This window comes from Hyperoodon ampullatus (genome assembly GCF_949752795.1).
Source record: "Hyperoodon ampullatus genome assembly, chromosome: 8".
Classification (NCBI taxonomy): domain Eukaryota; kingdom Metazoa; phylum Chordata; class Mammalia; order Artiodactyla; family Ziphiidae; genus Hyperoodon; species Hyperoodon ampullatus.
This window is the reverse complement of record NC_136921.1, coordinates 104459169-104476626: the sequence shown is the minus strand read 5'-3', so window position 1 is coordinate 104476626 and position 17458 is coordinate 104459169. Positions and strand designations below refer to the sequence as shown.

At 36.4% G+C, this 17458-nt stretch overlaps 1 protein-coding gene across 2 annotated transcripts in view; it reads left to right on the top strand.

The window, feature by feature from the left end:
- The window catches only part of CNTNAP5 (contactin associated protein family member 5), a gene marked incomplete at both ends in the record, with an annotated part of 875910 nt that overhangs the window by 449091 nt on the left and 409361 nt on the right, over positions 1-17458 (top strand). The window contains one exon of one of the 2 annotated variants that reach the window (XM_079710301.1): positions 6597-6737. In XM_079710301.1, the coding sequence (XP_079566427.1) occupies positions 6597-6737 (141 nt within the window). Of the gene's footprint in view, positions 1-6596; positions 6741-17458 lie in introns of both variants that reach the window. The other variant, XM_079710300.1, reaches the window with a different exon arrangement.

The window sequence follows — 17458 nt, the reverse complement described above, 5'->3', positions numbered from 1 at the left end:
AAGCTGGGACGAAGTGAGAGAGTGGCATGGACATATATACACTACCAAACGTAAAATAGATGGCTACTGGGAAGTAGCCACATAGCACAGGGAAATCAGCTCGGTGTTTTGTGACCACCTAGAGGGGTGGAATAGGGAGGGTGGGAGGGAGATGCAAGAGGGAGGGGATATGGGGCTATATGTATACATGTAGCGGATTCACTTTGTTATATAGCAGAAACTAACACAACATTGTAAAGCAATTATACTCCAATAAAGATGTAAAAAAAATAAAGACTAAACATTACACAGTCTACATAGCAAAAAGCATAAAAGAGACAATAATCAAAAATTAACAAACAGTAGAATAAAGCAATATTGATCATCTTTATAATTATAGCAATACACTTAAAAGTTTTCTAGGAACTTCCTTGGTGGTCCAGTGGTAAAGAATATGCCTTCCAACGCAGGGGATGGAGGCTTAATTCCTGGTCAGCGAACTAAGGTCCCACATGCTGTGGGGCAAGTAAGCCCACACGCCACAACTACTGAGCTCGTGCACGTCAATGAGAGAGCCCGCATGCCGCAACTAGAGAGAAGCCCACGTGCTACAATGAAGAGCCTGTGCCACAATGAAAGATCCTGCATGCCTCAACGAAGACTCCACGTGCCACAACTAAGACCCAAAGAGCCAAAAAAAACCAAAGAATTAAAAAGAAAAGAATATAGCATTATTCAAAATTTTTTTCTAAATTCCTTCAAGTGGTAAGTAGTCTCATATTTGCTTAATAAACAAACACCAGTCATATGATATGTGGTTTTCAATTAACACATGTATAGCAGAAAACACCAAAATGATTATTTTTTTAAAGTTGGAACTGGGGACAAAGATACCCAATTAAATTTATGTAAACTGAAAACAGGTAGAAAAATTAGTACCACTGAAAGTAAAAATTAAGATAAAAAGATAAAGGCTATTGTAAAGTACTAAATGTTGTGGTTTCTAATTAAAAACACCTATACTAAACAGATTATATATATATATATATATATATATATATATATATATATATATATATATGAAATAAAATATCAATCAAATACAAAAAACCAAAACAGTTCATTTCTAGCAGTTAGATGTTGACTGACACTGTCCTGACATGAGCTGTAGGGACTCAGAGGCCCTTTTCTGGGACTCAGAGGCCCAAGAACAAGGCTGAAAGAAGTGGTTATTGGTTTTCCAGTTACGTTGCTAGAAGAATAAACTAATGGGCAGAGTTCAAGGAGAAAAGCCGGTGTTGGGAACTTGGGTGAGACTCAGATGCCAACTGAACTCAGCAGGAGAAGAGCTTGAATATGATCAATATTCAATTTTTGCAAACATTTGCTATAATCATTTGACCATGCCAGTCATGCATAGCAGTGATCCTTGTGTGGATGGCTTGATGGACAGAAACATAGTTAAGAGCAAGATTTTGATTTTCATTCACAGAATTTTGATAAATCAGATAAAATTATGAATGCAAATGATCTGATGGATATAATTATTAATGTAAAATTAATAGGTATATACCAAGTATAGCCTACAAGTGTTTATGAAGTATTTAGAAAAATCAATACTATATACGCAGGAAAGAAAATCAGTAATATATGAAGCAAGTTTTTCCATTCTAACTAATCTGATAATGAACTAAATCTATAATTCAGTAGTACAATTATAGCCTCAAGTTCTCAACTACATGAAAAATTTAAAATATAAAACAGGTTAAAAATTTAATCTCATACCCAAACGTGCAGAAATGAAATTTTGCTTCTTCTCCCTACCTGAATTCAATATGCGTATCGGTCCCTGCTTCCCCAGATAGCAGAAAAATCTAACCATGTTGATGAATGATAACTAGTTAATGCCTATTTAAAACTTACTGTACTATTGTATAAATACTGTGTTATATTGGGGTTTCTTCTTGCTCCTCCTTTTTGTTTCCATGGGCAGATCACTGTCTGCGGGCTTGTGGATAGCCCAGCATGGGAGTAAAGTGTCAGCCTCTGTAGCTGCTGTTCATGGTACCTGCAATGGGCTCAGGCTGTGAGGTCTAGTCACCTGGACACTTGGACCTCCGTATCAGCTACCAGCCTTTGACACACTTATATCCTCAGTCCATCCATATTACCCATCCTGTTCTCACAGCCCTGGGGACCTCAAGTAGCCTACTTCACACAGTGCTTCAGTGATCAGGCCATTGAGAAGAAGCTCTCAGAAACTTCCATTTGCTACTTCTCATAGCCATTGCTAACCTGTCTGTTTTCCAGACAAGTTTTGCTCTGAGGCCATGCTGAATTTGAAGCCTCTTTAATGGGCTTACAGTCATCATTGTTGTAGGAATCAGGGGAGAAATAACTCCCTGTGTTTTCCAAAATCTATCTTGTGACCTCCGTCCTCATTCACCCAAACCTCATCAAATTTCAATCTCCCAGAGAGACCCAAAGAGCAGGTCCCACACCATGTAACTCTTATCTCTGCCAATTTTCTCCTAACATCCTCTACCCAGACTAGAAAGAGTTTTGCTCTCCTTTCATGTAATGGGAAATTACAGTTTTATAATATATACTATCCTCCATACTATTTCACTTAGAAAAGGCTCTAACCCAGATCCTTCAAATGCTTTTTTTTTTTGCTATTTAAAAGAAATGTTTTTTATTTTCTTCTCTCCCTTTCAAATATTGCCCCATGACTAATATTTTCCTAAATCACAGCTGAGTGAAGTAGAACATTATTTTTTTTTGAAAATTGAGGAAGATGGTCAAAAAAATTAAAAGAATAAAATTTTCATTATATATAAATTATATATAGTGATATATTTATAATTATATAAATTATAGAAGAGAATAAGAACTTATATCCACACAAAAACCTGAACATGAATATTTACAGCAGCATTATTCATAGTTGTCAGAACTTGGAAGCAACGAAGATGTCCTTCAGTAGGTGAATGTATAAACAAACTGTGCTACATACAGACAATGGAATATTATTCAGAACTAAAAAGAAATGAGTTATCAAACCATAAAAAGACATGGAGGAACCTTCAATTCATGTTACTAAGTGAAAGAAGCCAAACTGAAATGGTTACATGCTGTATGATTCCAACAATATGACATTCTGGAAATGGCAAAATTATTGAAACAGTAAAAAGATCAGTGGTTGCCAGGGATTGGAGTCAGGGGCTGGGGGAGGGATGGATTGTCAGAGAATAGGATTTTTAGAGGAGGCAAACTATTCTATATGATACTGTACTGGTGGATGCGTGTAATTTTCCATTTGTCCAAACCCACAGAATGTACAATACCAAAAGTAAACCGTAATGTAGGCTCTGGACTTTGGGTGATGATGATGTGTGATTGCAGGCTCACCAGTTGGAAGAAATAAACCACTGGTGGAAGCTGTTGGTAACGGGGGGTCCTGTGCATGTGTAGAGGCAGGGGTTATGTGGGAATCTCTGTACCTTCCTCTCAATTCTGCTGTGAAACTAAAACTGCTCTAACATAATAAAGTTTTTTTAAAAATAAACAAAAGTAACAAATAGTCAACTTTATTTTAACCTTATAAATTTGATTTATACAATTACAAAAGGGAAGTGAATCTTTTTAAATCCACATGACTCAAACTGAAAACATTGGAATACTGCAATAAGTCAACAAGGAAGTTATCAGAGCAGTATTTTTACAAAGTATTTGTGGAATTAACAGGTTCATTTTTTTTTCAGTTTTCCAGAATATTTCTCAAGAGTTATGAGTCATTTTTAAATAGAGTCAAAGATAAAACTCCCAGAGTTTTACTCAGAGACACATTTAGGCATGATCTAAACACTTGGCAAAAGAAGAAAACTAGAGCTCAAATTCATTTACTATTTAAAATATGAGCACATATACGTGAAGACAAATAGTGTGGTTCAATCAAAGAGAATCTATTAATTTCTGATCTATTAATATAATTTAACCCATCAATAGATTAAGTGTAAAATACCTTGTATTCTGTCACATGAATTTTTTTTTTTTTTTTTTTTTTTCGGTACGCGGGCTTCTCACTGCTGTGGCCTCTCCCGTTGCGGAGCACAGGCTCCGGATGCGCAGGCTCAGCGGCCATGGCTCACGGGCCCAGCCGCTCCGCGGCATGTGGGATCTTCCCAGACCGGGGCACGAACCCACGTCCCCTGCATCGGCAGGCGGACTCGCAACCACTGCGCCACCAGGGAAGCCCCTCTGTCACATAAATTTTTGAAAGACCAGTCAATAGATAAAACCGAGCATTCATTTCTCATTTCAAACAAACAAACAAGAAATAAGCAACTAAATAATTTATGTGTAAATGAGATTAAAGAATATCTAATGTGATGTGGATTCAGAATCAGTATTCTATGTACTGGGAAATATACAAAAGTACTGTTCCTTTTTGTTTTTGGCTTTTTTCCAAAGTTCTATACCATAATTCTTATTTATTGTTGTTTAAAAAGTTTTGGCTATATTTTAGAAAGTTTTGATCAGGACAGTGAAACAAAAAAATGTATACAATTTGGCTTGAAAAGAGTAAAGTGTTTTAAATATGTCATCTGATTATTTCTTTGAAAAGTTGTATGAAATTAATTAAAATGTACATTATTTAATATACGAGTATCTGGATGGAGAAAACAATAGGATGCATATATAATTTACTTGATAAATGTTTAATTAATGAAAACAATTCATTTACACTGGAATTTGAGACATAAGTGATATATAACATTATATTGGTTTCAGATGTATTACATAATGATTTGATATTTGTGTATATTGTAAAATGATCTCCACACTAAATCTATTTAACATTCATTACCACACATAATTACAACACTTTTTTCTTGTGATGAGAATTTTTAAGAGCTATTCCCTTAGTAACTGTCAAATATATAATACAGTATTATTAACTATAATCTCCACGTAGTACATTACATCTAGTGACTTATTCATTTTATAACTGAAAGCTTGTACTTTTTGACCTTCTTCAGCCATTTCGCCCACTCCCCACTCCCCCACCTCTGGCAACCACAAATCTGTTCTCTTTATCTATGAGTTGTTCGCATTTTTGTTTTGTTTTGCTTTTTAGATTCCATACAATGGAAATTTTTAAATGCTTGAAATTCACTGGAATTAAGTTAATGATGAATATGTGAACGAGAGAAATAAAATAATAACCTTAAGTGAAGGGCCTTACCAAAAATATTTTGAAAATAGAAAAAGACACTGGGTTCTTGTATAGGAAGACAAAATATTTCAAAAATGTTTATTCTTCTCCAAGTAAATGTGTTTATGGAAATAACAAATCCTCAAAATTCCAACAGATTATTTTAAATAAAATTATTTTGAAATTAAACTTTAAAATTAAAGGCAAAAATATCAAATAATCATCTAGAGTAAAACAATGGTAAATAGAAGTAGGCAGCAGGATTAATCACTCTTATCATATATTACAATGTATAAAGAAACAATTTTTAAAAAATAGTGTGGAACTTATGGGGAAAAAAAGTAGACAACTGGAAGTAAGCTTTGCTTTATCTATAGCTATTCATATGAGGCGAAGACATTATGATTGGGAGAACAAATCTTCCTGAAATACACTAAGCATTCAAGTAGTTTAAATACATGCTAAAGGTAACATTTCAAAGCATTGAAGAAAAACTGGGTTACTCATTAAATAATGTTGGGATAAACATGATTAAAGAAAATATTCTGCTTCTCTTGTATAATAGGAGGAATATTCATACCAAATCAGGTTTGTTTTTGAAAGAATATTTCCATTCCAAAAGTAATTTGTAGTAATTTTTACTGGAAAAAAAAAAGTGGTAGAGGAAACTAGTAACCCATATCCTTCCCAGGGACAACTATCATTAATAGTTCAGTGTATTTCTTCAAGTCTAAATTGTAAGCACATGTTTTGTTGTTGACATCATACTTTATACCCAGTTATAACTCCTGCATTTTTCAATCAACATTCCACCCATTTTCCACTTTATAACAAATGTTTACTCAGCATCATTATTAACTAAGTAGGAGTCTATCATATCAATTCTCGAGTTTTTCCTCCATTTATTTAAATGTATGGGATATTTGAATTGTTTCCTATTTTTCGTCTTTATAAAAGTAATTTGGGAACAACTGTGTTCATAAGGTGTTTTTGGTACAATGCAGAATAAACTAGGTCCGAATAGTGGTATATTTTGTTTGTCCCTTGGTTTTTCTTTGTACGCTCTCAGATATTTGCATAAGAGATAAATATAAAGATGTTGATTTTCTTTTCTTTTTTTCCTCCTTCTGTAAATTATTGTTTTATTTAGTATTAGAAGGGTTCAGAAAGGAAGTAAAACAGTTTTGTAAAATAAGCTCTTAAAAAGCAAGCAATTATAGTTATTTTTACGTGGCCTAATCAGTATCCTTTTAAATGTGTAATCAAGTGGCATCTATAATTATTTGAGCCACTTGGCTCATGCTACAGTTGAATCTTCTGAAATTCACTTGCTTACTTTCCTTTTCCTGTTCATTCAGAGCTTATAACTAAGAGTTGACTTTTTTTCTTTCTCATAAAGCTTAGTTTTGGAGGAATTCCAGTACCAGGCAAACCTGGGACCTTTTTAAAGAAAAACTTCCACGGATGTATCGAAAACCTTTACTACAATGGAGTAAACATAATTGACCTGGCTAAAAGGCGGAAGCATCAGATCTACACCGTGGTAAGTCAGAATCCTTCTCAGCTTGATAGTTTCTAACACTTTGGGGTAAGTCTTGCTTTCCCCATCCTAACCTTGACCCCTTCTCATAATATGTTTACATTACATTCTTGGAAGTCTTATCAGAGTCCCAGGTGAAACTGGAGGCAAAGCAGGGACTGAATTGGTGTGAATTGTGTTTTGGGGAGAAATAAATACATTAGAGGCACCTACAGAATTCTATCTTCCTGGCTGTGAGCTTGTGCCATCTGTGGGCAGGGTTTGCAGTCTACACTGGACTGACATGAATCTCTTTGTTATCCCTGGGAAGTGCAACAATAGAACCACAGATTCTATATCTTCGGAATTATATATTTGTCTACCTATTGTTGTTAAAAAATAGGACATTTTGAAGAAGAGAGGTTACATTTTTGGTGTTTTTGAGATTCCCTTTGTACTACTTATTATGCTGTCAAGTTAAAAAAATTTAATTAATTAGTATTTGTCTTCCCCCAATAGACCATGAGTTTCATGAGAACCAGGCTTTTTCTTTTTCACTACTGCATTCACAGTACTGGTGCTTTGCATATAGTAGATGATCAATAATGGTGTGGACATTTCCAACTATAATTGTGAATTTGTCTATTTCTCTTTCCAGTTCTATCAGTTTTTGCCTCATATATTTTACAGCTCTCTTGTTTGGTACAAACACAGTGTTGATAAGGATTGCTATATGTTGCTAGTGGATGGGCCCTTTTATCATTATATAATGTTCTTCTCACTTTATGATAATTTTCTTTGCTCTAAAGTCTACTTAATCTGATATTAATATAACCTATCTTGCTTTCTTTTGTTATATATTAGATAGATAGATAGATAGAAATAAAAGTAAAAGAATGGAAGAAAAAATATATAAATATAAATATATATGCCTATATCATATTTGAAGTGAGTTTATTGTAGACAGTAAATAGTACAGTCATGATTTTTAATCCACTCTGTCAACCTCTGTTTTTTAATTGGTGCATTTAAACCACTTACATATAATGTTAAAGTTATTGATGTATTAGAGCTCAAATATATATTTTTGTTTCTTTTGTCTGTTCTCTCTTTTTTTTTAATTTCGTTTCTCTACCTTCTTGTGTGTTTCTTGAATGATTTTCAGGACTCTCTTTTGATTTATCTTGTGTTTGAATATATCTCTATGTATAGCTTTTGTTAATGGTTTCTTTAGGCATTATATTATATACATATAATTTATTATAGTTTACTGATATTTCATCAATTTTAGTGAAGTGTAAAAACCTTACATCCCTTTAAGTTCCTTTACCTTTCCCTGTTTATTATATAACTATCTTAATTAAGTTTATTATATAATGTTCTTAATTATTATTTTCTCCTTATATTTTTAGAATCATATCAGTATTTTTTTTTCAGCTGTTGAAGTTGTTGGTATGTTAGGGCTCAAATGTGTGACAGATTCAACCATCAAACATAATTTAGAAATCTCAAGAGAAAAAGTAAAGTATATTGTATTTACTCATAGTTTTGCTTATATTGTTGTTCTTTCTTCCTTCCTGATTTTCCTAGATTCCTTCTTTTGTAATCTCTTTTCTGTTTAAAGAACTTCCATTCTTTTAGGGTGTGTATACTGATGACAAATTCCCTAACTTTTCCTTCATCTTATAATGTCTTGATATCTCTTTCATTCTTGAAGCCTTTGTTCCCTGGACATAAGATTCTGGGTTCATAGTTGTTTTCTTTCAGCACTTGAAAAATGTTGAGCCACTCAATGGTTTCTGGTGACAAATAAATACACTGTTATTTGATTTTTTCCTCTACAGATAAGATGTAATTTATTTCTTACTGCTTTCAGTACTTTTTTTTTTTTTTTTTTTAGTTTTCAGAAGTTTGACTATGATGTGTCATGGTGTGGACTTCTTTGGGTTATCCTATTTGGGTTTCACTGAGTTTCTTGAATCTGAGGGATTACATCTTTCACCAAACTTGGGAAGTATTCTGCCATTTATTTGAGTATTTTTTCAGTCATTTTCTTTCTCATCTATTTCATGAATTCCAGAGATATGAATGCTTGATCTTTCCTTATAAAATCACAGGTCCCTGTTCCTCTGTTCATATTTTTCTCAGTCTATGTTGTTTGTTGTTCAAATTAGGTAGTTTTTATTGTTAGAGTTTCAAGTTGATTAATTCTTTTTCTTATTCCCTTCCTTTTATTATTGTGCACATTCATTATTTTCTCATGTCTGATATTGTATTTTTCAGTTCTAACATTTTCATTTGATTCTTCTTTACATCTTCTATTTCCTTGTTAAATAAGACTTTCTATTTTTTAGTGAGACTTTCTATTTTCTTATTTGTCTCAAATGTGCAATTGTTATTTGAAGGATTTTCATTATAATGACTCCTTAAAAGTATTTGTCAAATAATTCTAACATCTTTGTCATCTCAGTGTTGGCATCTACTGAATGTCTTTTTTAATTCAATCTGAGATCTTCCTGTTTCTTGGTATAACAAGACATTTTTTACTGTAACCTGAACATTTTAGGTATTATGATGAATCCTATTTAATCCTATGTTTTAGTTGTCTTCCTCTGACACTGTTCCAGTAGGGGAAATGTGGGTTTTGCCTCAATACTGCTAGGCAGCGGTAGAATCCAGATTTCCCACTAAACCTCTATTGACAAGGGAGGCTCCTTGTTACTCCTAGGTGTAGAGGGGTGAGCATTCTGGTTCCCTGCTAGTTCTTCATGGATACTCTCTGACTGGGAGGGGTAGGAAAACCTTGTTACTCCTCTCTGTGTGACTTCCAGTGACATCACAGCATGTGTGTGTTGGAGGGAGGACTCTGGTGGTTAAAGTTCTGACTGTCTCAAGCCATCTCTGGCACCATGCCTGCAGGGAGTGGGTGGGTTCCCTCATTACTGCCTGGTGTGGGGGGAGGTGAACATCAAGGCTCCACTAGGCATGTGGTCACCATTGATACTAAGGGGAGAGGCTTGTTACTATGTGACAAGGAATAAAATCCAGGCTCCATACTTGGTCTCCGTTGACATCTCCCTGGCTGGAGGTTTTGGGCACCTTGTTACAGTATGTCTGGATGGTAGTGTGGCCATAGTTTTTTTTTAAGTTTTTTTGTTGGCTTGTATAGAGCAGTTATTGTCTAAATGTATTCTGCCTTATTCTGTTGTTCCTTTCCTGGCCCTTGGATTTGAAAGACGAGGCTTCTAAATGGGAGCTAATATTTTGTCTGCCCCAGTTGGTCTCTCTGGGTTGCTGGCTCCTTCAGCAGCAAGTCTAGGCTATAGAAGCAAAAGAAAAATCTAGGGAAACCTCCAACATTGCACCTTGGGTCTCAAGATCCTAGTACATGCTTGCTTTCTTCTTTCCACCATTTAGAGTCTTCCTAAATTTTCTTCATATATAATGTTCAGGGTTTTTTAGTTGTACTTGGTGGGAGAAATAGAGGAAATCACATTACTCCATCTTCCCAGAAGCAGAAGTCCATTAAACTCACATTATTTTAAAACCCTTCATAAGAGTAGGCCACCCTATAATTGACAGGCAAATACTGATTTTCCTTGCAATCTGGTCATTGGACTACCTGGCAAACTGCAATTTAAATGACCTTGAGGTCTACTTTTCCCTTGATAAGTTTAACCTGTAATAAGTATTTTATGTTTGGGGGTTCCATATGTTAACACAATTTTTTAAAGTGGTTATTGATTTCCAGGGTGTGAAACAGGCTTGCTTGAGGACAATCACACTTGGGTTGATGGTTGTAATGTTTTAAAGGGTTGTCCCTGGCTCAGGCTCAAGACTCTTGATGATGTTACCCACATGTACTAAAGTTGTTCATTATCTAATTAAACTAAGCACTAGCTTGCTAATGATATTTTGCTTGAGTCTAGATAAGGAGACTTGAACCATGGAAAGCATATTCATACCCATTACTCTCCCATATTATTCCCCCAAAATATTTCATAACATACCTGTTTCATTGAATTTAATCTGCTAAAACGGTGGGTTCAAACACTACTAGGAGTTTGGCTTAGACTGATGTCATGAATATCAACACACCCGAAAGGCAGGACAGCACTAACTTCATTGTGACAAGAGTTGGTGAAACAAATTTAAACCACAAGGAACTGAAGAAAACATTGCTCACTTTCATTGTTCAAAAACTGGGCCTCAAAAGTGTAACAGCCTGAGCCTTAGATATAAATAACTGCAATTCCTATTGTTACCGAGTCCAAGCTTGTACTGCTCACCACATGATTGGCCAAAAATTCTAGAGACAAAGTGTTGGGACAAGGAAGTGTGACTTTATTTGGAAAGCCAACAGACAGAGAAGATGGTGGCCTCGTGCCCCAAAGAACCATCTTCTCCAAGTTAGAATTCAGGCTTATTTTATACTAAAATGGGAGGGAGTGTGGCTGGTTGGTGCAAACTTCTTGGTGTCAGAATCCTTTGTTCTTGCAGCCATCCACTTAGTTCAGGTCATGATATTCCTGTAACCTTCCAATAAGACAAATGTTATTCTATGTTCTGCAACTTTTTATCTATATTAATGGAAAAGTGTTATAACTTTAAAGCTCAGAGTCTTGAGAGTGGGATATCCTGTATGTTTCAGGCTATGGGCAACATTCTTAACTTGTAGCAAAAGCAGTAGAATACAAAGGTTAAAGTAAAAAAAAAAAAAATACAGATCCAATATGGAGTCAGATTTGTTCTTCTCTATTATACTGTGGCAACATTCATAAAAATAACTCCAAACATACATTACATGTTAGAAAATGTATTAAATGATAAGATATATTAAATAATAAGTCGCTGAATATACAGAGCAAAAAATGGGGAACTCAGGGAGAACAAGGAGAAAAACATGAATTTCTGAATATTGGTGGCCTTCATCATCTCCCTTTTGGAGAGAATCACTAACCACAATTGTAATAAATGTTTCATTGATTTTTAAGCTACTGGAGCACTTACCAAGCTGCCTAAAACTTTGCTACCACACTTTATTACTCAGAGTTTAATTGACAGTGTCGTTAATATGAAGCACAAAGAATCCATTTATCACTAATGTACTTGGGGAAAAAAATCTCAGGAAAACTGTTTTACTTTGCATGTAAAGAAACTTTAGTTTTAAGCTTCTCAATTTAAAGGGGGAAAAAAACCATTATTTTTCTTCCAAATTGCTTCTGTTTCCTTGCTTAGGTGAAAATTCCTATTACTAGAAACACACACACACACACGCATTTATATACCTAATCTTTTTCCTTTAGGAATTCCATGTGGGAAGGAATGGTTTGCACTGTTAATTACAAGTACAAACTCTTTTATTCCCCTACTCAGGCTTAAGGTTTCCCCAAAGATACGGTACAAGCTACAAAATCAGCTTTGTTCCAAGCCACTAAGCCACAGCTGTGCTAAGTAAGGACTTTTGAGAAGGATGGTGTTTTTGTCGTTTTCCAGTGTTCACAGACTCTCTCACATTTATGGAGTGTGGGGAAGTTCAGAGTTGAGCAGGAAGTTCAAGGAATCCACAAATCAGGCAGCAAGAGTAAGGTGATACCCATCAATTACAAAAGGTGATTCAAGCCTTAGAAGCACCAGCCTTGGCCTCATCCAGCACAAATCTCTCCAGCAGGCTGCATTTATGCAGCATCGTCATTGCAATTTGTCATTCCTTTCTCGTGGGACGTGCCCACCCCCTGGAGATTTAACATCTGTTCCATGGGGATAATTCAGTTTAGTCTTCATAGCTTGATTTGACTACAAGACAACCTTACACATCCCGAGACGCAGTAAAACTAAGCACCTCACTATTCTACCTCAAATCTCCCACCCTATGCTAACACAGCACCATATTACAAACAATCAGAAAATAAATGGCCCATTGAAGTGTGTGTACAGTACCTGTAATGTGAATTATTATATACATAATATAAGAAATATATGCCTTGCTAGTTTCCTGAAAATGATTAATTTCGTAGCTTCCACTTCATAAGAAATGATGCTTTCTTGGAGCTCTCCTTTGGGAGTGTTGCATCCTCTCTCCCAGAGTTGGCTTAATTGTAGGTGTTAAAATGATTATTTCTCATTTAAAAGAAAGGCATAGGAGAAATGCTCATATACCTTGACTTTGCCTTCAGTGGGAGGGGAGATAAAGGCAAATGGCCATTAGCAGGACTGTGGTTATAGAATTGGCTTTGGAGCTAATTGACCATGTAAATCTGCTCCTGTGCCTTTGTCTCCAAACAACTGGATGGGTGATGGCTAAAGCATGTATGATGATACCCCCAACTTCATGGCTGAAATTGCTAAACCCTCACCAAATGCATTTCCACTCAGCCTAGAGGGAAGCCTCGCAGTCTTCTCAATCAACTGTTCCTGGCAACACCAACAGTTACATAATTGTTGATAAGTCACTTAGATTCCTAATCTCACTCAACAGCTCACTCAGCTATGAGACCTTGGGCAATTTACCAAACCTCAGTATCTTCATATATGTAAAATGGGACAATTATAGTCCCTACCTCAACCTGTTATTGTGATGGTTAAATATGTGTTTAACAAAATGTAAGGTCCACAGTAAGCACCCAATACTTTGAAGGTATTATTAAGGAACATTTCTACCAATCCATTCAACTGAAGTTGGCATGCAAACCAATATTTGTTTGTCATCTTAAGTATATAATCAATGACTCACATAGAGATTTTGCATTTTATGACCCTAACAAATAATAAAAATAGATTGGAGACAGCTCAAGTTTTGCCTCCTGAATCTGAAGTTTAGTTTATTCCCACACTGTAGAAATCATGAAGCACGTTTTGGGTAAATATATTGCAAACTTATCGATCTCATTCATCTGAGGAAATTTAATGACTAGCTTTAGTCCAGATTTGGTCAAATGATGGACTCCTTTAACATAAGGCATTTAAGGAAGATGTTGCCCAGTGGACTTGGGTGTAACAGGCATACTAAGTGGGCTTTTGTGAATGTTGTGGTCTTCTGTTTGCATCTCTGCTGCCGTGAAACTCGTTGAGTGTGGTTGTTTATTTTTTAAAGCTCTGAAGAAGCCAAGAGATAAGGATAAGTGTACACATGAGAGCACGTACACATTCACATCTGCGTATGTGCATGTGTCCGTGAACATACACATATATAGTGACAGCAACCTTTGTCTTACCTGCCTGTGACCCAGAAGCTCATGAAAATCTCTCAGAGAAAAATTCCCAGTGTCTAGTGAAAACTAATCTCTTCAGCTTATCCCTGGGATCACGTTTCATCTCTGTGAGTATGCTCCATGATAAATGATGCATTCCCTTGATGGAAGGAATTATTTTAAAAAGCAGCTAACCTATCGAGTCTTCTCTCTCCACTTTCCTGCCATTTGAGCTGTCTGACATTCACATCACCTGCTTCTAGGTCATATGCTCCTGATACCCTGGAAAAAATTATTTTTAAGTTGTTAGCTTCCAGAGAAGTGGCTTTCTTTCTGTCTTTGGGCAAAGTGAAACTAAATAGTTTCAAGGTCATTTAAGGAATAATGTGACAAAGTTAAAAAAAATAACAATGAAATCATCATCCTGTCTGAAAATGATTCTACCTTAAATCAGTGTTACGACTTTCTTTTCTAAAGTGACTGTTTCTTAGCTCGATTGTTATTTGACGTTATTAAAGAAAACATCTTTAGAATGTTAAAAATATGCATTTCTATGTGTTATTGATGCCATTTGGAATATACAGAAGACCTAACCAGCCAGAGAGAAAAACACTGTTCTCATCTACATGTATTTCATTTTCAGGTTTTAATTGTATATTTGATATGACATAGCCCATATTTTATTGACAACTTTATATCTTGCTTTCCATGGTTAATGTTTTTCTTAAAGTATTTTCTGTGTCTTTAAAATTGTTACTAAACCTTTTAAATCTCTTTACAAATGAATTTCTACATTAAGTCCATTCACCACAGTTCATTCAAGATTCTACTGCATTAAAGTTTGAGTTGTTTGAATTTGTATTGCCTAAAATAATATTGCGGTTACAAACAGAACACTGAAATAATTTTCTGAAATTTAGAATGGATCACCCAAAATGAAGATTGTTGGGTCAGTTATTACACATTTTTGGTTCAATTCATAGTGTTGAAGTCTGTACCAGTTTCCATACCCACCCACAGTGTAGGAGGGAACCACTCCTCCTACCAGTTTTACCTCCTGCTTCCCTGCCATTTGAATATGCAGATGCCTTTTGAAAAATGGAGCTAAATGAAAGTCGAAATCAACTCAGGTGCTGTCCTTCTCTGCAAAACTTCCAACTAATGAGCTGAGCATGTTCCTTTTATGCCTTTTTCCCCCATAATAACGACCATGACTGTCCCTTCCTTTGAAGACATCTTCTTTCAAGAACTCTCTTAGAGACTATGCCACAAATCACCATGGTAATGCCAGAAGGGCAGTAAATGGAAGGATGACAGATGGACCCCAGTCATATTAGTTCGTCTGTCCTGAAATGTCTGTGAGAGGTAGGCAGGGGCAGACGTTATTATCCACACTTTCTGCTAAAAGATACTTTATGCTCAGGACTGGGGAAAGTCAATGATATATAGTCAGTGGCCATGTCATTCACAGCCTTCTTCCCTCTCTGTTGGAAAGCACTACACCATCAGCTTTTATTCATTTTTATTATACCGCTCTTTTTTCCTAGGGTCCTGAATGACTTTCATGTCAAGGTGAAAAAAAAAAAAAGAAAGGGAAATTTGGGCAGATGTGTGAATAGCACCGCTTACCTGGGAATTGGAGACGATCTATCAGGTCTTCCAGAAACGGCCCCTTGTGGTTTGCTAATTGCCAAATACACCTCTCTTGGGTATCTCTTGCAATGTAGAAACTTTGGGCCAAATCCTTGCCTTTGGCAAGAGGAAGAAAGATGGCAACGGAGGTCAGAGTGTCTGGGAGGAGCCTATCTCCTTACACCAAGATGGCTATGATCTTGGCAGGAGCTGCTACTCGTCACATGGCTCTCAGCATGTCCGGTCTCTGGCACTGGCTGTCAAGCTCTTCCTCCTGGGCTTAAGGAGATGACTGAGAGTTCTGTGTAGGGATTAAGTTCCTCCCCAGAAACTCTGCAGCCAGTGGCTCTTGTATTCCTGCAAGACAGATGGCAAATTTCCTGCTTGGGTTTTGAATCCTTTATAAATCATCTCCTCACATCTATAGGTTGATTTCCCAGTTTCTGACCATGGCTTCTTTTCTAGCCAGGCCCAGAATATTTACTCTTTCTGGAATTCACTCTGTGCATCTCCTCCTCTATGCCTTGCCTTTTCATTCTGTGTTTCTCCCATATTCGCTGAGCTGCTTTTCTCCATCACTCCCTGTTGGTTCAGCCACAAACTCACCATCTTTCTCCAAGCTCACAAGTACGGCCAACATCTTAAACCGGGGTGATACTCAACATGTTTCACTGACTCTCAGAAGTGGAGCAGGGTCCTGGAACCCCCAGGCTGTGTGGACCATAGACCCTTTAGTTGCTGCAGGGAGGCCCAGGGGAACTGGAAGCCAAACAGGCAATCCTACATCCCAGGGAGAGACTTAAGCGCTCTGCGGCTAAATAGCCAAAATTAGGAAGTTTCAAAGTTATAAAATTGGAACCACCAATAGGGTGTACAAGTGTGAACCTGCTGTGTCCCTGCCTTGCCTGTGTTAACTTCAGTAGAGTGTCTGTGGCTTCCTGGAGCACAGGGCTAGGAAGAAGCATGGGACCAGGTCCAGACTGGGTAGAAGAAGATGCTATGATTCCTCGGCAGAATTCCTCATGGGATTGGGAAAGGAGTAGTATGGAATCTGCTCTGTGTACTGGCCCTGTCCAGGCACATTCCTGATCCCACCTTCTCCCCAGGACATCTTTCAAACTCTCAGGTCCCTTATACTTTCCTTGCTGTGAACCTCACACTTACACAACTTAGCACTTGATTCATCACCATCCTCAAAATACAGTTATTGAGGATCTGCTATATTCAGAGAAAGTGATCCTGCCTTCAATGGATGTGAAACTTTTTCTTTAAATTAATTTTTATTGGAGTATAGTTGCTTTACAATGTTGTGTTAGTTTCTGCTGTATAGCAAAGTGAATCAGCTATACATATACATATATGCCCTCTTTTTTGGATTTCCTTCCCGTTTAGGTCACCACAGAGCATTGAGTAGAGATCCCTGTGCTATACAGTAGTTTCTCATTAGTTATCTATTTTATACAGAGTAGTGTATATATGTCAATCCCCATCTCTCAGTTCATCCCACCCTCCCTTCCCCCTTTGATATCCACAAGTTTGTTCTCTACATCTGTGTCTCTATTTCTACTTTGCAAATAAGTTCATCTGTATCATTTTTCTGGATTCCACATAATGGGCGGGAAACGTTTAACCTCTCTCTGCCCCCAGCATGCACACAGTGGGTACCAGGTCACCATTTCAGAACTCAGAATCCAAACCTGATGCTCTTACCTAGGACAGGTCCTCATACCTGCTTGTTGCTCTCCTGGCTGTCATTTTGATTGTCACCCCTCCTCTTCTCATTTGCCTTTTTGGTTTGACACTTTTTGTTCGTTTTACCACCTTGAGACCTCTCAGTAATCCTGCTTCTCCATTTGTTTTTACAGTCTTCTCTTTTATTTTTTTGTATTTTTAAAAATTTGTTATTGATTTATAATGTTG